This window comes from Dermacentor andersoni, chromosome 2 (genome assembly GCF_023375885.2).
Source record: "Dermacentor andersoni chromosome 2, qqDerAnde1_hic_scaffold, whole genome shotgun sequence".
NCBI lineage: Eukaryota > Metazoa > Arthropoda > Arachnida > Ixodida > Ixodidae > Dermacentor > Dermacentor andersoni.
This window is the reverse complement of record NC_092815.1, coordinates 233,792,336-233,818,547: the sequence shown is the minus strand read 5'-3', so window position 1 is coordinate 233,818,547 and position 26,212 is coordinate 233,792,336. Positions and strand designations below refer to the sequence as shown.

Below are 26,212 nucleotides of genomic sequence, written 5' to 3'. Positions count from 1 at the left end.
GAAACTTTAGTAATATGGAAATACAGCTTTTGCAGAACCCTTGTAAACAACGTAACAAATTCACGTAAGATGCAAAATGACATATCGAATTTGTCTGCTTTCAATGATCTAATGGATGCTTTTTACAAAACCGCGATATCTGTTCTTGATGCAGAGCTGTAAATTTGTAAACTTCGTGCTGAGGGTTCGATGATATTCAGCATTTTCTCAGGTCCTGTAGTCAGTAAACTTTTGTGGTCAACTGTACCTTGCTTGCTGCAGTGTTTTTTTTAACCTTGACTAGCAACAATATTGCTGATACACATTCAGGCACTGATCTGATTTGGAAACTATAGTAACTACGCTTAGTCCTTAATACAAATGAAAATTCTATAGTAAAATAGACTGCTTATTCAGGCACAGTAAACAATTGCATTACTTTGCGGCATCAGGTGCTCGTTGCTCAAGTGCAATACTTCTCCCTTTCTTCTACGCGCCGTGGTTGCTCAGTGGCTATGGTGTTGGGCTGCTGAGCACGAGGTCGCAGGATCGAATCCCGGCCACGGTGGCCGCATTTCGATGGGGGCGAAATGCGAAAACACCCATGTACTTAGATTTAGGTGCACGTTAAAGATCCCCAGGTGGTCGAAATTTCCGAAGTCCTCCACTACGGCGTGCCTCATAATCAGAAAGTGGTTTTGGCACGTAAAACCCCATAATTTAATTTTTTTAAATCTCCCTTTCTTCTAATGCAGCCGACTTCCGTTAAATTCAACCCTGACGGGACCGATGAAATCGATCGAATTGTTATCCATTGTGTCGAATTAAGCAAGACACAGAAAAAAAAACATTGGTTCATTTCTCAGTATGTGCACGAATTAAACGCATGCCAATTGTCTATGTGTCCAAAGTAGAAAACTAACATAGAAATGGCATTAAAGCTCCTAGACAATGTACAAATTGAATGTGCACCCGGTTTTTCTAGCAGGAAAAATTATTGCACAATGGCAGTCAGCTTCGCCGAATTATATGTGTGTTATGCAGCAAAGCATATGCAAAAGCGGTCTCGGTTTTGTGTTTGACTGCACTGCCCAGGCAACTTTAGGCCCTATGTTCTTTAAAAAAATATTAAAATAAGAGCACATTAGAATCTGGTAAATACCGTAAACGAACATCGTGAGCTACGGTTATTGCTTGAAAATATTCTTAGGGCAGTCTGAAAATGGGCGTTTTCGATGAGACGTAGTGTGTGCTCAACGCATTCACTGTCCCCTAAGCTCCGCTGTGCCAGATGCTGCCACTAAAGGGGTCGCTATCTGGGTCACCATAAGGTCAGGTGTGTGCTGGCTAATCAAGTTCGAATTATCCAGCAAAGGCTAATTTTAGGATTGAAATAATGAAAGTTTGGGTCCATAGAAATGCTTGGGCACCAGCCAGGACCCTTGGCTAGGATCAAATTACGCTAAAAATTGAATTAAATGGAGTTGAATTAATGAACTGTATGTAGCTGATAGTGCAGTAATTTACAGCATGAATTGTGACTTTGTCCAGCATGTGATCAGTGTTTGAATGACAATGTGTCTCTAGAGTGGTCCCAATCTTTGAACTCTCTCTTGAGGATTTGTGCAAGTCTGCAAGCCTGTGCTCTTGTTTCATGGACTTGATATTACGTTTACCACTACTTCGTTATTGCAGAAATTATTGTATAGAAAGTGGGTTGTAGCCTGCCATGGGGGCATAGTGGCTTTGGTGTTGTACTGGTGAGCCCAAGAATGCGAGATCAATCCCGGCTGCGGTGGATGCAATTCAATGGGGGCGAAATGCAAAAATATCTGTACTGTTCATTGGGCGCATGTTAAAGAACTACAGGGGCTCAAAATGAATCCAGAGCCCCCTGCTAGGATATGCATCATAATGTTATTGTGGTTTTAGCACGTAAAATCCTAGAATCACTTAACAAAATTGTAATTCTTGGTCAGCATTGCCCGATAAAATAGTACTGCACACATTTGTTGTTTGCCTTTGCTATTAGTTCCCCATGCTGGCAAAAGCAGATCATGTCTCTGAAGCAGCTCACATTTTCAATCGTGAGGTCTGCATATTGTCGCAATGTCAAAAACGGGGGTCGTAGAGTGCTATTCAAGAGGCACAGTGGCGGGTCGCCTTTTTAATACCGAGTGCAACTGCGACTTTCCTTCACTGGCCTTGACAAAAATGCTCATGCCTACACGCGTTGTCCTCTTCTTCATCGGAGTACTGGCACGGCATTTGCGTCCCTCCCAAGGAAGCGTCGTCCTGACGTGCAATTTAAGCGGGACAACGAGACAATGGGACAGAGTACAATAGGACAGAGTCACACACACACACACAAAAAAAAACGAGAACAAAAATAAAAAAGAAGCAAAAGTTAGGGGAACGGGTACGGCTTCATCCGTACCACAAGTAGTACCACTTCGGGTAAGTGCTTGCGGCAACTGGAGCTATTGTCACTGTTGGGAATGACCTCGTAATTCACGTTGCTCAGGCGGCGGATCACTCTGTACGGCCCGACCATGATGGCGTATGGGTATCCAGACCCATACTTGGTCACTGGGAGTGTAGAAAATGGACCTGTCTTGAAGATCGTACCGTTTTGAATCTCAGTCTTGCTGAATGCAGATACGCATGCGGGCAAGCTGTCTGGCTTCTTCGGCGTGCTGAGTAAATTTGTCAACATCGATAGGTAGGTCGTCAAACTCGTGCGGCAGCTTGGCATCCAGCGTTGTCGTGGCTTTGCGACTAGAGACCAAGTTGAATGGTGTGATTCTAGTAGTTTCTTGTCGAGTGTTTTTTTAGGCAAAGGTAGTGTAAAGCAAAATCTGATCCTAGTTCTTATGTTCTACGTCGACATACATGCGAAGCATGTCCGCGAGGGTCTTATTAAGACGCTCAGTTAGTCCGTTCGTCTGGGGATGATAAGCAGTTGTTTTCCTGTGGCTTGTACCACTGAGTCTGAGAAGCGAGTCAAGAAGTTCGGCAGTGAAGGCAGTTCCCCTGTCTGTGATGACTACATTTGGGGTGCCGTGCCTAAGGACAATGTGTTCGATGAAAAAATGAGCTGCTTCGGCTGCTGTGCCCCACTGGGTAGCTTTCGTCTCCGCTTAGCGCGTCAGGTAATCGGTGGCAACAGTGATCCATCTGTTGCCAGCTGTAGAAGTTAGAAAAGGGCCCAGGAAATCCATTACAACTTGGGCGAATGGCTGGCCTGGTACTTCGACCGGATGTAAGAGACCTGCGGGCTTGTCGAGAGGCGCTTTGGCAGTCCACACATGCTTGTACTTGCCGCTTTACAGCAGCGGGTAGCTTCAACCATTAGTAGTTCCATTGGAGTCGGGACAATGTTCTCGTGTAGCCTAGATGACCTGCGGTGGATTCATCGTGGCATGCTTTTAAGTAATTCTTTTCGAAGTGATGCCGGTACGACAAGCAGGTACATGCTGCCACTTTCAGAAAAGTTCTTCTTATAGGGAACTTTGCTCCGGAGATAAAACGACGGTAATCCCTTGGCGTACAGTCGCGGAACGTCTTTACTTCAGCCTCCCAAGAAATTAATGAGTGGGAGCAGCTCTGGGTCGTGGCGCTGCTCCTGTGAAATAGTGACGGCATCGACGACGCCCAGAAATGCTGCATCCACGTCCACGTCATCGTTACTTGTAGACTCGACGGGTGACCACGAGAGGCAGTCGGCGTCGGTGTGCCTCTTTCCTGACTTGTAAATGATGGTCATGTCAAACTCCTGAAGCCTAAGATTCCAGCGCACCAGACAGCCAGATGGATCTTTCAAGTTAGTCAGCCGACAAAGAGAATGATCATCGCTGACAACCTTGAATGAACAGCCGTACAAATACGGGCGAAATTTGATAACTGCCCACACCATGGCGAGGCATTCCTTCTCGGTAGTTGAGTAGTTACCTCCGTACGAGAGACAGTTCAGTTAGCCTAGGCGATTACTTTTTCGGAGCCGTCTTGCCGCTGCATGATTACGGCACCCAGACCAACATTGCTCCCATCAGTGTGAAGTGCTGTAGAACCATGCTGGTGGAAGTGCGTAAGAACAGGACGCATTTGCAGGCGTTGGCGTAGTTCGCTAAATGCTACATGCTCATTTTGCCTCCACAGAAAGGGAACATCGTCGCACATCAGGCGTGTTAACGGTGCAGCAATACATGAAGAATCTGCAATAAAGCGTCGGTAATAGGCACACAGTCCCAAGAAGCGTCTCACTGCCTTCTTGTCGGATGGTGTGGGCAACTTTGCCACAGTGTGTATTTTCGCTGGATCAGGTCGTACACCCTCGTGACTGACGACGTGGCCGAGGAAACGCAGTTCACTAAAACCAAAATGACACTTCTTGGGCTTTAACGTTAGGCCAGCCGAGCGTATAGCTTGGAGAACAGGGAGTAACCGGCTTAGATGCTCCTCAAATGTAGCTGAGAACACTATGACGTTGTCTAGATAGACCAAACATCTTTGCCACTTCAGGCCTGATAGTATGGTGTTTATTCGACGCTGAAAAGTGGCAGGCGCTGAGCACAAACTGAAAGGAAGTACCTTAAATTCGTAAAGCCCGTCGGGGGTAACGAAGGCAGTTTTCTCACAACTTCTCTCATCGACCTCGATCTGCCAATAACCGCTTCATAGGTCCATTGGTGAAAAGTAATGTGCATGCCACAGCCTGTCCGGCGAATCGTCGATGCGTGGCAGCAGGTTGACATCTTCCTTCGTGACCTGGTTTAATTTGCGCTAATTGATGCAGAATCGCAAACTGCTATCTTTCTTTGTACTAATACCACGGGTGACGCGCAGGGACTTTTGGAAGGCTGTATCGCACCATCCTCGAGCATCTTCTGCACTTGCTTTTGAATCTCTTCGCATTCCTTTGGGGCTTCATGATAGGGATTTTGTCGAATCAGCCGTGTAGTATCATCCGTGATGATACGGTGCTTGGTCAGTGGTGTTTGTGGGACCTTTGACATAGTCGAAAAGCAATCTTCGAACTGGTATATCAGCTCCAATAGACGCTGGCGCTCGGAAGGCGACAGGGTGGAGCTAACATTGACAGACAAAGGTGGCAAGGGTGGCACAATCGTTTCTTGTAGAGCGAAACAATCTTTCATGTGGGTGATGTCGTCACAGTAAGCAATTGCAGTACCCTTCTGGATGTGACGACGTTCGTTACTGAAGTTCGTTAAAAGAACTTCCGCATGCCCATGAGTCATGTCGAGTACGCCTCTAGCAATGGAAACGCCTTGCATGAGCAGTAGTGCTACAATTTGCTCCTCAATCACATCCCCGTGGTAAGTTCTTGCATGATACAGATACAAGGCGGCAGGATCGCGGCTGAACGGTCACATCGTCGGCGATTCGCAAACGCTCATGTTGCCCGTCATTCATCGTGTCACCGTATGGACTGGCAGAAAATGTTGCCAGACGTGCTGGAATGTTTATGACTGCGCCGTGATATTGCAGAAAATCCATCCCCAAGATAAGGTTTTTGCAGCAGTCGGGAAGAATGACGAAAGTGGCAATGAAGCTAGAGTTACCAATGTGGATTTGGCCGGTGCATGTTCCCATTGGTGTCATTAGCTGACCCCCGGCACTTCTGATGTAGGGCCCTGTCCACGGCGTCTTCACTTTCCTAATTTGGTTGGCCAGCTGTCGCTGCATAATCGAGAAGTCTGCGCCAGTGTCAACAAGTGCGGTGATGTGATGTCCATCTACCAGAATGCTGGGATCGGCATGGGCAATGTCGTCAGTGTGAGTAGTCGTCGTCATGTTGTCTTTGTCGGCGTTAGCATTCGTCGTCGTCATGTCGTCTTTGCGGGGAGCGTGGGGGGTATTTTTGGCGTCTCGACACAGGGCAACCTCCCCCCCCTCCCCCCCGCCTACTGAGGTCGCTGCTGTTTCCCCGGCGCGGACTAGGGGAGCGACCACCCCTGCCGACGTCAGTGGTGAAACTCTGGCGGTTTGGGGAAGTGTAACGCACAGGTGACGGGGACTGCCAGCGATGATGGGTGAAGCTGCCTGGCTGGTCGACAGCTGATCACTGCACGGGGCGCGACGGTCGTAGAAGTGAACGGAAGCGGCTGGCGAAAAGGGGCGGACTCCAGGGTCTAGATGGGGGCAGTAGCGGGCAATGTGGCCTGGTTCGTCGCAGCGGAAGCAAAGGGGTCAATGGTCGGTGGCAATATGATGGAACTCATATAACTTTTTTTCTGGACAAACTAGGCATACAAAATGTGAAGTGCTTGATTGAACAATGCAGATCAAAAAGATGTAATCCTCCTGTGAAATTTCAGCTGAAACAGGGTATCAATAAATAGACAATCTTATTTTAATCCCACAAAGCCCAGAGACCCTTTCATGTCTAGGAAAATTAAAAGAACTTGCTCACCTTTGTTTCTGGCTACCAGATACATTCATACCAAAAAAACAAAAGTACAATGAATTTCACTTGACTAAAAAATGTGATGGGTTTGCTGAACTATCCACAACGAAACTAGCTAAAAGATGTTGTTATGAACATTTTGTTAAGTCTCGTGTGATTCACTCAGAATTTTAAGATATCAAAACTCAGTGTAATGAGCATGATACATTGGGCTTTTTGTGAGGTTAAATTGTTCGGAATAAATGCACAGGCCACCCATGGTGCAGGCACGTTCATTTTTTTTCAGGGCAGACATGTTCACTCGGCTAGTCTCGCGGAAGCAGAGAACTTTCCTTGTTTGACATGTTTTCCGTGTCTTCTGCAGCTGAGCCTGGAGCAACGGCTAGAACGTGAGGAACGAGAAGCTCAGGTGGAGGTGTTGGCGAGCCTGGAGAAGAAGTTTGAGGACCAGGGGCCTGTGTACGACTGTGTTGTCTTCCACGATGGGGCCACGTGGAGGTGCCTTCCCTTCAACATTAATTCATTGTTTATTTTAGTTATTGTAAAATTTCGAGGACGCTCAAGCTTCGCCTTTAAGATTGGAACGCTATAGCGTTCAAAGATGCCTGTCTGTTTCTCATGCTTCCCGGAAACTGCAGCTTATGTAACCGTAATGTTTACTGGGAAACACTGGCGCTGAACGCTATGCGCGATGATGGGCTTTCTTGTAGAAACGCGGCCCCTTGCGTGAGCCGTGATGTGGTGGAGGCGAGTGCTATTTGGAGGTGTTGCAAGGAGCCTGGCACACCGCTCTGTGCCCTCCAAGATTTGCACGCAAATGGCCGACACCGTGGCCAGTTTGTGAATAGTAGAAATGGTGGAAAAGGGGTTTGCTTGAGTTTCTGCGTAAGAGAATTATGTTTTTTCGTATATTCAAATTACAATCGATTTTGGCGCAATTTTGACGCAAACTCTTCAGAATCCATGAGGGTGTCTACCAACCGGGAAATCTCAGGGATTTTGAGTAGTCTGGAAAAACTCAGGGAAAACTCGGGGAATTCGTGCTTCTATCAGGGAAAATTAGCTGTAATTTTATTGAAAGGGTCGAAAGTCGAGGTAATTCTGGCTCACGTAACAAACAGGAATCGTAATGAATCGTCTTTGATGCCCTATCGTCGGCTGGAGGAGCTGCCAGTGCACAGTCAATGACTGACTTTCCGGATTCCCGATAATTTGGACGACTTCGCGGCACCACCACGTACCCCATAGAGTCAATGTATCAGAACGTCTGAAATTTCGGACGTAAGAACTCTTCGCCGTCCGATTTTCCGGAGGTTTTGCCGTGACCGCAGGTCCGATATGGCGTTAATGAAAGCCACCACCGCTGCCATTTTGATTACCTTGCCGCCTCGAACCGGCGCTCTCGCACGTAGATCCGCAGGCAGCCGTTGCCACCATATTGGCAACGCTAGGCCGAGCTGCTTCGATGTTCGCTATGATGCTTCGTGCCATTGGATACCGTGTTTTTTATTGAAACAATTCGCTGCTGTCAGCAATGGCATGGACTCCACCTTTGTGGCCCTCGCGATTGGTTTAGAAGCTAAGAAAGCACGGTGGCGTTGCATAATGCCGGTTCCCGAAAGTCAGCTTCGCCTCCGTACACAAATGTTACTTGGTGAAGCATATGAAAAAGTATTGCAGTGAAGTATAACAAGCGTGGGATGGGGTTATTGCCATGGGACACAGTAGGCATTCCTTAATTATACACGCGTGCACCCGGTATTTCCTGTCGCAGTACGGGCACAGATATGCCTAATACGTGTACGGGCAGGCCTTCAGAGCGTTTCCGAATGTGCCTGTGGTGGTTTGAGCCCTTAAGGGCAGTAAATGACATGCATTTATTTTTTCCAACTGCCCGATTTTACTGACGCTTTCGCGGCCCCTAGGGAGTTTAAAAAATCGGACATGGATTGTGCAACTGACCAAGAAGATGCTTCAGGTGGTCTGTGCGGCGAACGAGTGGCGGAAGGAGGACAAGAACAGAAAGGACCTACGCATTGAGGAATGAACGGGAAAGGAAGCATGCTGCCGCCGATTTGAAGGAGCTTGAGCTCAAAAAACTGTTGGCTGATGCCGAGATGCAGGTGTACTTTATACAAACCAAAATAAACTCTTCAAAGCCGCAAAACGCAACACTGAGGCGTTGTGCGCAGGCTGGGAGTATGTCAGGACAGTTGAGGTTGAGTTACGAGCTGTTGAGAGAGAATCTCAACTGTGACAAAGTTTGGGCCTTGTACCAATGAGCTTGCTATCAGTTGATAGAAATAGCTCATATTCGAAAATATTTGCTTCTGTATGCATCTCCTTTTTATACGTATTTGAGAATGTCCGACTTGATTTGCAATTTTTTTCGAATAAATTTTATTTGCTGTGCCTTTTACTAACCCCTCCCTTCTATTCTCTTTTTGAATAACATAAACACTACTCCTTAGTATTCAAATTGGACTAAGTCGTTTTTCTTCAAATTTGTCGTATGCTTACTAGAGAGTGACAGCATCGGGCGATATGGTTTCAGCTCGTGTTGACATAAAACATAGTTCTGTATCACTCAGGAAATTTTCCAACGGCACTCAGGGAAAACCTGGAAAACTCAGCGAATTTGTAAATGTCAACTTGGTAGACACCCTGTCCATTGAAATTCGCCGTTTCCGAAGGGCATCTGCGCACGACGTCAATGTCATGTTGGAAGCTATGTATGCACATCACGCCCAACTAAAAGGCGCTTTAAAAATTCCCCATGGTGAAAAAAGAAACAAAAAAGCGCAACTAAAAAAATAGTTGCTTTTTTATGCGCTGGATTATGTTAGCTGTCCGAAAGCGTCCTGAGCACGGCAAAATTTGAAGTTGAAACCATCGATAACGGGATATCAATGGCTATAGGCACGGACTGGTAAGTGTTAAACTGCAACTAGGTTGATGACACTGATGAAATTTCACATAATGAGCAGTATTCAGTTTTTGTGTAATGTGCACTCAACCTTGGCACTACAGTATATGCCATGTCTTCTGTGCGCAGGGCAGCTGTAGATACTTCAGAGCGGGGGGACCTGGCGAGCTGTGCCCTGCTGGGCAACTACAGTGAGACGCTTCAGTTTGCCACCCTCACCAAGGAAGGTACATGTCATCCTCGAGGCACCGTGCATTGCAGGGCTTGGTTGGCTTGGCACTGCAGCGGTGGTTGTTACTCTCTACGTGTCGCATTCACAGTGTTCCTCTCTGCAGTAAGATGCATATTGCTGTGAACATGAGCAAATGTGCAAATGCTGATACAGTCAAACCTCGATAAAACGAACCTCGATTTAACGAAATTCTCTATGTAACGAACTATTTTTATTTCCCGATCTTGGTTCCATCGAACACTGTGTACAGTAAACTCTCAGTTGTACGAACGTCGGTTTATCGAATATTTCAGAATAACGAATTTTTTAAAAATCCCCGGCAGTTTTCTTATAGATTCTATGCAAAAATGTTTCACTTAAACGAATTTAGGAACAGTCAATATTTCAGTTAAACGAACTCGCTCAGAGGACCAAGGCTTATTTTTAACAAAGTTTTGCGCCCTGCACTGCTGGCGCAACTGATGCCCGCCCTTATCAAACAGCTGCTCCAGCGGCAATGTAACGTCGCTGGCGCTACAGCCCCTGGGGCAAAGCGGCGGCGCGGAAAATGAACGGCAACGAGGCATGGCCTCCGAACACAAAACGAGCAAGCATGTAATCTCGGAGGCGATGAACAAAGTACCATCGCTGGCGCTTACAACGCCGCCAAAAGGGAGCGGCGATCTATCACACCAGAAACCACGTGGTGCGTGTTTTTTTCCGACTGGCTAGTCGTGGCATGGTCGTCATCTCTTTCTTTCCAGTCTCGTTGGTTCCGCGTGTGCACACAAAGGCAGCATTATAACTGTTATGAACCTTGTGCTTGTTGATATGTACAAATTCCATTTCACACATTTCTAACACTATGAATGCAGTGTCTTTTGCTCCATGAATTGCACTTCAAACTTTTGACTCTGTATGCCGTGCCTTATGTTGGTCTAGTGAATATTCAGTTTAGTGAACTTTCAGTTAAGTGAACTATTTCCTTCAGTCCCTTGAAGTTCACTCAAGTGAGAGTTCACTGTATTTCTTTTCACGATTTAATGAAGTGATTTCGTGACACACTTTCAATCTAACAAAGTTTTTTGACCATTTTAAACATGTACTTGGAGCCTGTATGGCAGGTAAATCTAGCAAAAGATTATAAAAATGTCGGCCAATGCAAAAGTTATCTGCAAGTGTCCATTCACATTGAAAGTCTGAACCGCAAAAAACACCATCAAGCTCAGGGCAACGGGATGTGGTGTAACAAAAAACACCGCTGCGCCATTTCTCTTGTTGGTAAATAACTTTCAGGGACCTTGGGGCAAGTGCCAGGTTGGAGTGCTCGGAAACATGAGAACTGACGATTCCCTCAGCGCAAGGAAGAGGGGTGGCTAGCGGATGAACGTGTAGTAACGTGATCAAGCGCGCGATAGAGAGGACGGAGCGGGGGGGGGGGGGGGGGCGAAGGAATCGTGCGGCTAGCTACCCTCTAGCATGCACGTCTCCTCCTCTGCGCTTTCCGTGGGTGCACTAGACTGTCCATATGCAAGGCACATGCTTGGGCATAATCAGCGGCAAGTGCAAAGGCCAAACCGAGAAGGTTGGTGTCCTGATGCGCATTGTGTTCCCAAGCCTCTGTACTCTGTATCACTAGTTCTGTGTAGTACAGTGAACACTACAGCCTTCTTCGACCCATCAGGAGGGCGAACAAATCCTAAAGGGCCCCTCACAGGCCAGATGGCAAAGTTTGGTCGCTTGAAGTTGTTACGGAGCGTAACAACTTCCGTTCTAGGGAGCTCTGAGTAGCTCTAAAGAGTCTTCTACCGCAAGCAATATTTGAAGTGCCGCAAACCCACGATTTCAGGAGGCGAGCATCACCGCCAACATAGACGCTCTCTCCACTTGCCCCGTCTAGCCTCCGCAAGTGAAATTACTTGCCTTCGTTCTCCCACATTAGTGCCAGAGTATCGTGTGACGAATGCATCACGAGTCCCCACCTTCATCCTTCTTTTTTTTTCACTCACTTTTTTGTTGAGCGGTGCACTTCCGGTGACGGTCTCTTGTGCGAGCTGTTACGTTTGTCTCGTTTTGCGCTGTGGATGATTTTGCACGCTCTGCATGAGAACACCTGATTAGCAGTATAATCACTTCCACATCATACCTTGCTGGTGAAGCAGCGCACTTACATGGACACAGTGAAGACACACAAGCAAAGACGACACTCGCTGCACTTGCAACTCGCAAGTTGCGAGTGCAGCGAGTGTCGTCTTTGCTTGTGTGTCTTCACTGTGTCCATGTCAGTGCGCTGCTTCACCAGCAAGGTATGATGATTACTCACCAACTAGCCCAACTTTACACTTTACTGAACATCACTTCCACAATCACGAGCACTGAGGCAGACATGAGAGGATGAAAGAGCATGATTGTGGTGCTGGAACACAGTAGAAAATGAGATAGTTTCATTCTCTGTGGACGTGGCTGCACGACATTGGAACAAGCAGATGAAACGGAAGTATATCTCGCTTGCCGCGCTACGAAGTAAAACAAAAACACGCAGACATCCAGTTTCTATGTTTTATTATTTCTCTAAATTTTAATTAATCTATTGAAGCAACAGATTAAACAAATAACGGATGTTATCTTTAAAAATTCTCAAAGTCATGTGTCACTGTGAGTTACGTCACAGCACTGCCATGTATCTAGGTGCACTTGTGCGATTGATGTCTACTCTCTGGCTAGGAGTGCGGCACCTGCAAGGAGAAGGGCAAACGGCATTCAGTTTGAAATTTATGCTCTTTTCACGGCGCGTAGCGATGTGATACTCACCAGACACGATCAATAGTGCACATTTTATGCACTTCGCACTGCTTTTATTAGCTTAATATGTCCAGGCCGGGTGAGCGACCCTTTGAAGTTGCCAATCCATGCTCTGCCGTCTGCTAGCAGCAAGCACTGCAGCGCAAGCGGCAACAGTATCTACGACAACTGCAACTGTGCAGTGAGATCTGCTGTTCTGAAAGTAGTGTTAGAAAATCTGTTCTGTATTTGCTTTGTCACCAAAAAATTATGCGTCTCTGACGTACAGTTAAAACTCGATATAGCGAGGCAGGTAAAACCGGCAGTTCGGTTCGTTGTATCGAAATTTTGTTGCATTGAAATTTGAGCTTTTATGCAAATAAGTACAGTTGCCAATCCATTTTTCTGTTTTCGCAAAGGGGTCGCAGAACTTTCCAAATTGTTGGGCAATAAAAAAAAAGCAAATTTGAATGAGAAAACAATTCATTTCGTTGAATGTGGGAGTCAACGACGAATGATACGGTTTCATGCCGTGTTGATGATATCTTCACATAGGCAGTACACAAATTGAGAAGCCAGCCATGCTTTCGCTTGCACTACTGGGTTGGATCCCACACAGCAGACATTGTCAGCTCCTGACTGGAAGCTTACCATTATCATTGAAAAGGAAGGTGTACAATCAGTGCATTTTACCGGTGCTGACATATGGGACAGAGACTTGGAAACTGACAAAGAAGCTTGAGAACTAGTTAAGGACTGCACAAAGAGCAATGGAACGAAGAATGCTAGGCATAAATTTAAGAGACCGAAAGAGAGTGGTTTGGATCAGAGAGCAAATGGGCATAGGCGATATTCTAATAGACATCAAGAGAAAAAAAAATGGCACTGGGCTGGTCATGTAATGTGCAGATTAGATAACCGTTGGACCATTAGGGTAACAGAATGGGTACCAAGAGAAGGGAAGTGCAGTAGAGGACTGTAGAAGACTAAGTGGTGCGACGAAATTAGGAAATTTGCGGGTGTTAGTTGGAGTCAGTTGGCGCGAGACAGGGGTACTTGGAGATCGCAGGGAGAGGCCTTTGTCCTGCAGTGAACATAAATAGGATGATGATGATGATGATGATGATGATGATGATGATGATGATGCGGCTTCACTTTGGTGGTCACTCTTGTCCTGCCTCGCGCAATTAGCGAGGTGCGTTTGCAAGCAGCCGCTTGTAATTCGTTCATTTGGCCATCTGCACCCGCGGAAGTTTCCATTTATTGTCTCGGCGTTCCTTTGCTGCGGAAGTGAAATTTTATTGTGTTGAAATCTCATACAAACACACTTCATCATATATTGAGGTTCTAATTACATGGTGCTCTATGGACAAAAGATTATGAAAACTTAAATACTTCGTTATGTCGAGGATTTCGTTATATTGAAGTTCATCATATTGAGGCTTAACTGTATTTGAAGATACATAGGGGAAGGAGGGTTGCAGAGATGGCAGAAGTGGAGGGTTCATAAGGAGTGTGTCGCACACGATCTTGACACCATTTCTTGATCCCTTTTCTAACATCCACTTGTACAAGGTGTGCTCACTGAAATTCGTAAGTGGAGCTGTTTTCTTATTTAGAATTTGTTAGAATTAGAATTAGAATTGCACTCCTTCCACACTTTTACAAGCATGTTCAGTGCCAACTTATTCTTTGCTTTCGTGTGAAAGACCAGCTTCTAATGTTACCCTGAAACCTCGTTAAACCGTAGTTGGCCGGAGCTCGGAAAAGGTACGTACTAAACGGTAGTGCTGCTTAACCGAAATAGCGTGAGATTGCCCACTTACCTGTCACAAATGGAACTATGAGAGAGTGCGATGAAAGGGCAGAAAACATGCAGTATTATTTCACTTTGCGCGGCAAAAGTACTTATATATACTTGAATCTAGGCCAGCCCCGATTCTAAGCCGACCCCTGAATGTCCGAAGTCAGAAAAAATTTGAAAGACTTTCCTCTAGTGTAAGCCGAACAAAAAAAGGGAAGACAGCGTTCACAAAATGATAACAGCACTTATTTAATATTAACATGCCGAGCTCACTCTATGTTGTCACTGCCGCTAGCCTCATCCCTATAGTCCACCTCACACGTAAGCTTGCGGACGTACGCAAGCTCACGTCCGCACGCTTATGCACGCGCACACAGTGCGGCATCCCACGCATCAAAATGCGGCATGATCTCGGTGAACAGCACTCTGTTATTGCGTGCTTATATTCCTTATTGCTGTCATCTGCTTGTTGCGGCACATGCAAAAGCATCTCCCATTGCCTCTTCCAACGACGGATGTTCTTCTCATTGATGCGAAAGTCCCGCCTGGCTTACTATGTCTCTGCGGCTAGCACAACTTTTTGTTTGAAAGCGGCACTATAGTGGCATTGCCTAGTTGGTGCCATTACGAAAACGCCACGCCGCATGCCGATACCATAGAATAAAGAACCAGCTCCGATACGACACTGGTCAAAGCGACATTGCTCGTGTACTTCAGTTGGCTACTGGCCCGGCTAGTAGTGGCTGCGATGCTGACTTTTCTAGATAGCACTAGCTATGCACCATATTTATAATTTTCAGTTAAAAACGGGCGTTTTCTACAGTCCTCGAACCTAAGCCGACCCTAAAGTTTTGTATGTGATCATTTGAAAAAAACTATCAGCCTAGATTCTAATAAATATGTTTTTTCCATTTGATGCCGTGGCGTGCTAGCAGCCAGAACGGCAGCCTCAAACTCGCTCAAGCTATGAGCCAGCTTTTCTACCAGCCCCCTCTTCTCAACAAACACCTGCATGAGGCTGGCGTAACACGCAGCATCTGCCACTGTTGGGTCTGAATTGCCCGTGCTGTCGCTTTTCGTGCCGTCCTCATCACTGTCGTTAGGCGACACTTTGGCAATAGCAGAGGCAACGATGGCGAAAAGTTGAATCTTGAAAAGCCGAACCTCGTAGCCGACGTATTTTCATGATTGCAGCAGCATTGCCAACCAACTTCTTCGCATTCTGAATGCCACAAACCGGTAGATCCCTCTCGCGTGCCAGCACCGACTTCTTCGTACTACGTTTAACAGCACGAACGATGTCCAGTTTTTCTTCTATGCCGAGCACCCGGTTTTTGTCTTAGCTTGCACGACACCACAACACGGGCCACAACGCTCCAACTCTGGCATGGTGCTGAAATGATGCTGATGTTGATCTGGCTTCACCTTTCCAAGTGCTCTCTGCGTTTGTGCTTGGAGGCCGTTCTGATCTCTGAGGCTCGTTGTTCTGCTGGGTCAACATGCCGCCGTGATTTCGCAATGAAAAGTGGAAACACTACGTGTTAACCGATATGTAGGCAATAAGCTGGTACGGTCTATGTGGATACAAAATGGATTATGTTCAACGTCAGCTCAGTCGGGGATTTGACTTTACTACTTTTAAAACGAAACTACTGTTTAAGCTGGTACGGTTTAACGAGGTTTTACTGTAGCAGCCAAGCACGTCTGTGGATGCCATTTTTGCGAAGGACTAAGCACTACCTAGGCAGGAGCTCTCTGTGGTGTTGTGGCTGTGCCAACCATATGCATGAATTCACCCATTGTCAAAGCAATGAATTGTTTGTGTTCTTTAAATGCAAATTAACATCTATATGGCAGCGTTGCATTAGTGTCATTATTTTTTTTTGCATGTTTTCATTCGAACATGTGGCGGACACTATTTTCAGTATCATAGAGCATCAATAAACATTTTGTTTAAAAATGAAGCAGAATCGCGCAATAAACCGCCCTGTGACCTGCCGAGACGCTTCCAAATACGCACGTGCTGACAAGATCACTCGTCAAGGCCATTTAGTTGTGCACTGGGTTCCGAACTGTGGCACCACATCTCGCTGTGCAAGAATCTCTGCTAGCAAGTCGTGCAGCCTTGGCGTTGCTGCAAGAAACTACTGAAACAGCTTATAGTGTGCTTGCTTAATCTCAAGTTTTCGAGACATGGGGCAAAGTGTTCACTAGCGCTGTGACAGCGAATCTTCATGGGGATCGAGCGAGATCTGTTCTTGCTTACTTGAGGATGCCTGACACCAATAATGATCCGCCTTCCTGATGAAACAGCAAATTTTTATTTTATCAGGACAAGTATCAGCATATTTTTACACTTTTATATTTAACTTGTTGTCACCATCTGGAGGCATGCACCAAGTACGGTCAGCCATGGCATCCAGGATTTGGGGCGCTGTCCGATGCAGCACTAGCAAATCTCAAACACAGTGCGCCCTGCCTATGCATTGCTCCTGGTGCGACCTGCACCCTCATGCTCATAGTCACGATATTATGGCTCGACCTTGTCGCAATTTCTTTACAAGTTCTCACTGAGAAGATGCTATCCACCAGGAAACTTAGGAAAAAATTTTTACTATTGAAACTTACAACCTCAAATTAACGAAATTCACAATTTAAAAAAGTTTTTCGCGGCAAGCACACCTTCATTATATTGAGGTCTGACTGTAGTTGTCATACGAAATTACCACAGGGTTGCGAGTGAATGGTGGCATGTTGTAATACGTACTAGGAGTTCCTATGTATGCTTCCAAATTTGCATAAGAACATATTCCTAGGTTTATTGGACAGACCACAATGGAAATGACAAAATTCAGCCACCTTGTGCATATTCAGGCTCTGTTGTTCAGAATTTTTTGAATGACTACAAGTATCAGTTTCTCCTGAGAATGTGGGGCAATACATAATCCAATGCTCTGAGCATCCTCAGCTGAGTGTTTTGCCTTCTTTTGTCTTCCCCCAGACTGCCTCAACTATGCTGTCAACATACATGATGAGGGGAACCTGTTGGAGATTGTTGGGAACTGCTGTGAGTATGGGCTGCAATTGCATCCCTTTTTCTGTAGGGGTGTGCAAATACAGTAGAAACTCGTTGATACATTCCCGTTACGTACATTATCCCGGTGCCAATGTTCGCTATCGAGAACACAAAAAATGACCCAATAGAGTTACGTTCATTTTTTACCGATTCATACATTCCGGGAAAACACAATTTTTCAGCACCAATGTTCAGTACGTCGCCAAACTGCAATCGTAGGAAATGTTTTTCGGTCGCTAGATCCCATGTAAACGACAAAAGGCACGAGGCACATGCGTTCTAGAACATATATAGCTGCCCGCTGCAGCAGCTTCATTGCTGTACTCGCTCGCCCGTCTCACGTGAAAATGCCGGCTCACACTCAGTTTCTAATTTCGCTTCCAGCAAATCTTCGTCATTCACAGCTATCGCTGCCAATCCTACTGCGATGAGCATTGTCACCTATCTGTTTTACAGTGCATGGTGCGTAGTGCCATCGGTAGTGTACTTCACGTTTTTAGTGGGCTATAATCCAAATGCGCCATCGTTCCCTGCTGCAGGAGGTGCAATGTAGGCATCACATTTCGCTTCGGCGGCATCTGGCATCGCTCACTAGCTCGATTTTGTTTCGGTTTCCATTCGCAGTCTTAAAACACCAGGCAATAGGAAAACAACAAAGGGTGTCTCAGGCTGCCGAACCACCACCAGCTCGGCGCGCGACGGTGTCTCGTGCCGCTACGATCTGCGTGATGCTTCGCATTATGTAGATGTTTGATTCTGTCAAATTTTTTTAGTTACTTCGGATCATATGTTTTTTCTCACAGTTTTTTCCACAATGTATGAACGAGGTTCTACTGTATTCAAAAGTAAATAAATGGCTATCTGAGAGTGCACTCGTGAACACTAGCTTTCTTTTTTTTTCATTTAGCAAGGCTCACAAACATAGCAGTGTGATTGCTTCATTCATTGCTATTGCTGGTCGTGTGAAGACAGAAGCGATGTTACACTTGTTCCAACCTAACCTGCAGTTGTGTGGTCAATTCTGTGCTACTTTGGGTACTTTTGATTAGGTTGTTGGAAAAGTTACAAGAAACTGTTTGTAGGCCGCTTGTAACTTCTAATATTTGCAAAGTTAAAGGCAACAATATGGCAATTGTGCATACATACAGTTGGGTTTGTCAGACTTGTTTTTGCTCACCATAATGCAGCAGACACAAGGTGTACCTGTATGTGGCCTAGCCTTCAAGATTAGGGCTGGGGGCACAGTCTCACAAGCCACGTCCTGTGTAGTCTCTTGTTGTCTCTGGCAGAATGCACTACGAATTATGCCGAGCATGCACAACAGTGAATGAAAGATGGTCCTGTACAGTACTGTAGTTAGCAGGTGACACTGTTATAAAGTAGAACCTCGTTTGGCTGGCTCAACTGTAGTTTACATCTACATAATGTGAAGTGCTGTGCAAGTCATTGCAGCACCAGACGCCGACACAAGTAAAACTGGTGGGTACCAGGCAGCCAGAGATGCGTGTCTTTATGTTTCTGTTGTGTAATGTGTAAAGTGAAACAAAATCGAGCTGGTGGGTGATGCCAGAATGAGATTCTGCCAGAGCAAAACTTGATGCTGAGTTAGTGCCACCTGCAGGAGAAAACAGTGGCACATTTGGGCTAACACCTTTAAAAGCGTGTTGTATGCTTCCAACGGCATTATGGCACATGCGCTTGTGCTTCGAAACAGATGGTCGAAGACGCTTATTGCAATAGCGTTGGCGATGATAGCTGTTAATGGTGCTGTGCTACTACCCGTGAGATTTGCTGGTTGTGAAACTTATATGAAATCGAGCTGGTGTGCTACACTGGAATACAATGCTGCCAGAGTGAAACATGACGCTCTCTTTGCACCGCCTGCAGCAGCAGTCAGCAGTGCAGTTAGGTGATTGCCTTTTAACGTGGTAACAATAAGAGCCCCATGACGCGGAAAATCCGGCGATCGGTGTCCCGCATCTAGTGTTGACCGTCTTTTCGCAAAAATCATTTCAAACCATGCATACGCAACGATGCAGGCCCTCCGTGTAGTGCAAAGAAGTTACTAAACTGATTGACTTTCTCAAAGTAAAATGTGTCAGAAAAATCGTAAAGTACGACTTACACAGAACCTACAGACATGATAGCATCGGAGTGTAATTTGAATATATGGGAAAACACCATTCTGTTACACGGAAACTCAAGCACAAACCCGTTTTCCAGCATTTCTGCCATTCATACAGTGCCACGCCCGGTTCCTTGCAACACCTCCAGATGGCACTTGCCTCTGCGCATAGCACTTGCCTCTGCGCAATGCGCAGAGGCGAGTGCTAGCTAGGAAAACGATGGAGCATGTTTTATTAGAATGTGAAGACATCTGCCCAGCGGTCGATTTAGGCACCACTGGCCTCCTTGAAGCCCTTGGGTTCAGCGAGACCAGTGGAAAAGTAAACGCGTCCACAATAGGGATTAGTAAGAGGCGATTGGAGGATTGGTGGAAGAAAAGTAGGGAAACGACAAAAAATGGAAACGTACAAAAGCAAAGTTCGCAACAGGGGATCAGAAAACTTGGTTGTGGTAGTTCATAGGTTTTTTTCTTCTTTTTTTCTTGTTTAACCTAGGTAGGACATTAGGCAGTATAATAGCAAGAGCTTGGTGGTGCAACCCACCGCCCCCTTCTAAAGGGGACGCTCGTAACGTCCATCCATTCTATTCCATCCATCCACGCGACCCACGCAGGAGGCTGCATTTACAGTCGCCGACCAATCTTTCGGACTCCAAAAATTCGGACATGCTCGATTATTCGGTCTGCTTCGCGGCACCGCCACTCTCCCCATAGGCCATAATGTATAACAACTGCCGAAAGTTCGAACACCTTGCAACCTCTCGTCTGATTTTTCGGACACTCCTTGAGCCAATTCGATTGAGAGCACCATGCACCGACTTTGACCGCTGCATGGTTCGACTTGCTGAACGACATTTTTGTATTGAACGGAGCCTACTTGCTGCCCCACGAAGTGGCGGTACTGCAAATCCCCGCTCGTCATCATCGTTTCTGCCTGGTTCGATAGAGTGGCTCTTCAGCAGTTCCGGTTCCAGCTTAGTAAGCCATGTCAAGACAATCCAGCAGCTGATTTGTTTCTTCACGCACGACGCTGCGAGTAGGCCACGTTTTTCGTTTGTGCAACTGGTGTTGGCGTGATGGCATGGTGATGTTTGCTTTGTGTGCTGTGTCGAGGTTGCGGTGATCCAACATGGCATACGGAAACCTCGCGTCAAGTGTCTAATGGCGCAGACAGTGCTGGGGAATGCCGGCAAGCGGGTGCCAGGAGGCCTAGGATTTGACGCCTACCCATGTGCTCCCTGCTGCTGCCAAAAATGTTCTGCTGAGACCTGCGCAGTGGTCGATTCCGGACACTGTGTCAATTGAGTTTTACAGCTGCTGACACTGCTGTACTGACATGCGCAGAACTCGACGACGGCGAGATCATTCGTCAGGTTTCTGCTGCACCGCCGGACGATGAGTCGGAAGATGACGTACCATGTGCTACGCTGCCGTCGCATGTAGAGCGTGTACAAGCAGTGACTGTGCTTTCAGCCACCTATAGTGACCGTACGACTCTCTCCGAGATTCAGGCTTATCTGATTGCGTGTAAACGGAACAGCGTGCAACGGCGCATTCATGATTTCTTCAAGCCTACTGCCGAGCCAGAATAAGTGCGTGGAAATCAAGAATTTCTTTTTCTTAATCTGCTTTTTCGGACACCTCTTTATTCGGACATTTCTACAGTCCCCATGAGGTCCGAATAAACGGTTGGCGACTGTATACCAGAAAGCTCGCCTGCGTGCATAGCGTTCTCCGCCAATTTTTCCTGGTAAAAATTACGGTTACATAAGCTGCAGTTGCTGGGAAGCATGAGAAGCAGTCAAGCGACTTTTGAATGCTTAAGGGGGCCCAGGTCTTTGGGACTGAAAATCGGCCCAAAATTCGAATTTTCCATTTTTATTTTCCACATTCCTGATGTGTTTCCGAGCCTGTCGCCAAAATTTGGTTACAGAATACCGCCTAGTTCTTCTGTTATCGTGATCTAAAGATGCAAATCTGCAAGCGTTGCCCTTTAAATTGGTGACAAATCGCGCCAGATTTTCGGCACACATAACTCGATCACTACGCGCTCTGCCAGCACCATTTTGGTATCATTCAAAAGCTCACATTTCTTGCTTTCTTTATTCGTCAGTCAACAACACTGCTGGTGCTGCGGTCACGAAAAAGACAACATAAAAAGAAATTTGCGACACACGCTACTTTACTTGGCCAGTTTAAGCATGTGACCAAGATGGCGAGTCATGATTGGCTCCAAGGACCACGAGCGCTCAAACAATGAAAACAGGCGTCATTTTTTCTTAGTCTCGTGACTGCGACACTGGATATGCTTGAGGTCCGGCAAAGTTTCGTTCCGTGAATCATTATGGGCGGAAACATACGAGACACAATAAACTTCCGAAAGCAATTCCGTCGTCACAGTTCGAATGTCACCGAACGGCGACACCTCAACTGCTTTGCCAGATCACGCATACCTACACGCTGGTTACACTCGCATAAGAATCGTAGATTGCTGTCATAACTGAAGAGGAAGTGGATAAGAGCAGATGATAAAGCTACGCTCGGCAAGATTGCATCTACGACAGCCACTTAGCGAAAGATTCGGCTTTTTGTTGAAGATCCGACCGCCGAAAGTGCTACAGCCTCGGTCGCAAAGCCCGCTGCTCTGTACGTTGTCGTCGGACTTGCAACAGTGAACAATCTTATCGGTGTTTTCTCATGCAATACTTGCGGTGGTTCTGCGTAGCTGGTGCGGAGCGAAGAGAATTACGGTCTCGCTACTAAACTAACAGTGGTTTGCAAGATCTGCGAAGTTTTGTTGGGATGGAGTTCGGGGGGAATTGAGGGCTCGAAAACATGTAATCCTTTTGAAGTGAACGTACTCCATGCTATGTTGTTGACCGGCAACGGCCTAACGGCCATGAATTGTACCTAGTGCCTACTGATGGCCTTTGGTGTCATTTTTTCAAACTTTCCATCAATATATCAGTTGTGAAATGTTTTTTGTTGTTTTCTCAAAACCACAATTTTGATGATGATGCCGTATTGGAGGTGCATTATCTCTGCTTCTACTTGTGCTATCACTGTAATTCTTAGTGTTTTTTTTTTAAGAAAGGCAAAGCTGTGTAGAGTGAATTTATGAAATAACATTGTTGCAATTATTAGAAAATTAAAAAAAATTTTTTTTTTCTTTTTTTAGCAGTTGGATGGATTTCTCTCACTGAAGTTTGCAATGTTCTCATTTGATATGAAATTGGGTTAGAACACCATACTTGCTTATTTGCGCTCTGTTAGTTCCACATCATTTTTGTATGTCGATATTTATTATGCCATGTATGGTTTGGTAGATAGCTCACCTCCAAGCAAATTCTGCAACAAAGTTCTTCATTTACTATGCAAGAGAACTGGATGTACGGTATTTACTCGCATCATGATCGCACTTTTTTTGTAAAAGAAATTGATGCAAGTTCAGGGGTGCGATCATTACGCAGGTTAAATTTCCCGCGAAAAGAACAAAATTTTTTTTTCATCCTGCGTTTGCTGTGAATGATAACAGGTCAACAATAGGCGGCTGCTGCTGTATGTAGTGCGGGACACCAAAACAAGAATGTCGGCCAGCGGAGCAAGCCGAACGCGCCGAACGCGATCTTTTTTTTTCTTCTCATGAGTACATTACGTGCATTAAAACAGTATCTTTTGTATCAGTAATGAATAATATCATTAATATCGGCAAGGTTGAGGTAATAACGTAGCCATGTCCACTTTGAGGAGACAGAAACAGATGGGCGCGCTTGGCTGCCAGTGATATAAAAACACATGGTGGACATGCGGCAGAAGCTGCGGCCATTTGTCTTCACTGCTATCCTAATACGGCACATTTCTGCTAAGGGTGGGCGAATATCTTAGCTGTGTTACAAGCGTCGGCATATGAATAGGCTACACTTTTAACGTATCAGGGTAAACATCGCTACTATTGTTGCCGCTTGCGATTTGTTGCGTGCCTACGAGTGCAGACGAGAAGAATCGAAAGGCGCCTTTTTGTTGTTGTTGTTGTTGACCACAACCATTATAAAGCCTACACATAATAAAGGCAAGTTTGGTTGTAGCTTTTTTTTTTGTCATGGAAGTGCGGAAAGTGAGGAAAGGAATAAAATGGAGCATCTGCTTAAGAATGTTTGGTGCGTGCAGACCATTGGTTTGTCTTGAAGAGTTGTTCGCGTAGCATTCGAGAGATGGTAAGCGAAATCATTATTATCTAGACTTGGCACATGACATATCGCTGCGGCAATTTGGGGTGCGATCATCACACAGGAAATTAAAGAAATTGAATTTTGACGACGAAATTCAGGGGTGCGATCATTACGTGAGTGCGATCATTATGCGAGCAAATACGGTATATTTAAAACTAGCACATTGAAATATATAAATTCAGCAAGTTTCATCACAATCGAAAATTAATAAAAAAAAATGGTTTCAGGCGCAGGATCCCCCTTTAAGGCGAAGCTTAAGCGTCCCCAAAATTTGTTTACTCCTTCATGCACAGAAGTTTATTTCACAAGTAAAACTGAATTTTACTCAAACATTGACGAAAACCTCGTAAGAAAATTCTGTTCTCTAAACAAAAAAAATCTCAGTGCCCTTCCATTCTGTGAAGAAGGATAACCAGCAAAGCTGTGTATGTGGGCCTTTTAATGATGAACTGCACCTCCGCCACAGGTTGGCCTGGCATTGCCGTATCTTCGGGATCGTCCCACATAGGGGAGTGCTTAACGCCTGCTTCACCTCTGCTGTGGGTCGGCCCGGTATTGCACTATCTCCGGGATTGGCCCACGTATGGGGAGTGTTTTGCTTGTGACACGAACATTTCTTTGGACGGTAGAGGTATACAGTTTCTCTGTAAAACATTTCTTACACTTTTCACTCGGGCACAGTAACCTGGCCACCTTAGATGACCACCACACATCTAGGGTCTACAGTCCAAATCCGCAATAATGAATCTCGGTGGCAACGAAATTCTTGCAACAACAAAATATTTTCGTATCCCCTGTGAACGCCCATAGGATTCAATGCATTTCATACCTCTAGACAACGAAATATTGCTGTACTACAATCCCTCAGGAACGAAATTTGCCGGAACATAACCCCACATGTTACCTACTTGCGCAAGGCTAGCAGGCTCCAAAATCTGCTCAACTATGATTACTTTGCCGTAAAATTGCTTAAAATACCATAACATTACACTTGCGTAGGTGCCACCAGTTTTGTTTTCAAAAACAACCAAGATCTGGGAGCGATCACATGCGCCGGAAACACATCATGGCCACCATCTTGTCTGATGGTCACCTGTTCTAAGCAGCACGCATGTTGCTACCGGCATGTGACGTCAGTTTTTGCACACCTTGTGCAGTGCTTAATGTGCACCTCGGTTAGCAAAGTGCAGCAAAAACAACGAAATCCACGTCTCACTGACGCGGAATTGTTTATGGCGCTTGAGATGGCGGTCGCAGCATGGAGTGTCACGCATCGGACCGCGATTGAGCGATGGTCCGGGAATATGCATCTCTTGCTTCAAGAACGCTGGTTTTGGTGCCACCCGACAGGCATCATGTGCGCATTCGGCACCGGACATAGATTTGCACGAAGAGACCGTAATCTCAATCCATTGCCTTCGGGTAGAAGAGATATAATCACTTTCGTGCTCGGCATCGGACGTATTGGCATCTATGGGTGACAGCATGCGCTGGAGAAATGCTGCTGTTTGCGTGGAGCGCTGGCTCTGCGTCCAGCACCGAGTTACGCAAAATCTCGCAAAAGTGATCCCATCTCCGAAAGCAATCGACCAAGAATACTGCTCCACTACAGTGCTGCCACTGCTGATCGACGCATGCGGCGCACTTTGTACTGTTGGCAGTGCGGTTCCATATCCTCGAGCAAAGCTTGCCAAAGTAGGCTAACAGAATTTTGACAGTAAGGTTTCATTCTACGATGCATTACCTATCTTTGCTGTCTCATTTCCTAAAAACAAATTCTCACTAAAGTGAATTTTTTCGCGTTCCATGCCGATTTTGTTATTGTGAGGCTCAACTGTAGCAGTCATGTTTTGTGGATGCAAGCACAACAGTCGCTGTTTCCTAGCAGGCACATGGGGACGTTGGATGTCTCGCACATCCAAGTCGTCCTCGAAGGCTGGGATTTTGTACTACACATAGCATACCTGCTTACTGTGCACCTTTTTGGCTGGTGCTTGTAGTGAGGTATGCGTACTGTAGTATCGCCACAAGGCTTTGAGATTATTATGTCGACTTCCTGGGTGGAGCCCAAAAAAGAGCACATTTCCACTAAAGTAGTTGGCGTGTAGGAATTGAACAGCTGCTGAGCGAAGAGATTCGTCAGAAAGCCTGACATTTGTGCCAGTGGCAGCTTCAAAAATAGGCTGAAGATGCAACTTGGGCTTCTTTTGTTACTTCTCTATATGTTCTGATTGGAAATTGGCACTTCATGATAAATTGTTCAACGGTGGTGAAGACTGTAGGAAGGACTCCACATATGCACCTTTGCAGTCATGGGAGGAACATATTCTTGATAAGCTTTTGTATCAAGCAGCCCACACACAGTCTGAATGATTTTTCTACTGCCAGCTCTTTCTTTGCTCGTTCTAGTAACTATATCATGAGTTTCAAAGTTAGTCTCGCTGTCGTGTGATTTGTCACCGCTTGCGAAACTACCAGAGTGTGATTGTATCCCCGCAAGCTCTCCATACGAAACACCCAGCAACAATTATAAAAAAACGGTCCTCCAAGACCCTTCAAGCATGGTGGTCACTCCAGGTGATTACAATATTGAGCGGCATGACACACTGTAATTAGGGAGTGTAGCACTTCATCTCTTGCACCATATCAACTTG

At 45.9% G+C, this 26,212-nt stretch overlaps 1 protein-coding gene across 1 annotated transcript in view; it reads left to right on the top strand.

Annotated features, from left to right (window-relative positions):
• TppII (Tripeptidyl-peptidase II) overlaps positions 1–26,212 on the top strand; it is a 252,516-nt gene that overhangs the window by 46,139 nt on the left and 180,165 nt on the right. Inside the window, exons 5-7 of the mRNA XM_050186760.3 lie at positions 6,771–6,904; positions 9,462–9,559; positions 17,130–17,195. Coding sequence (XP_050042717.1) covers positions 6,771–6,904; positions 9,462–9,559; positions 17,130–17,195 — 298 coding nt within the window. The remainder of the gene's footprint in view (positions 1–6,770; positions 6,905–9,461; positions 9,560–17,129; positions 17,196–26,212) is intronic.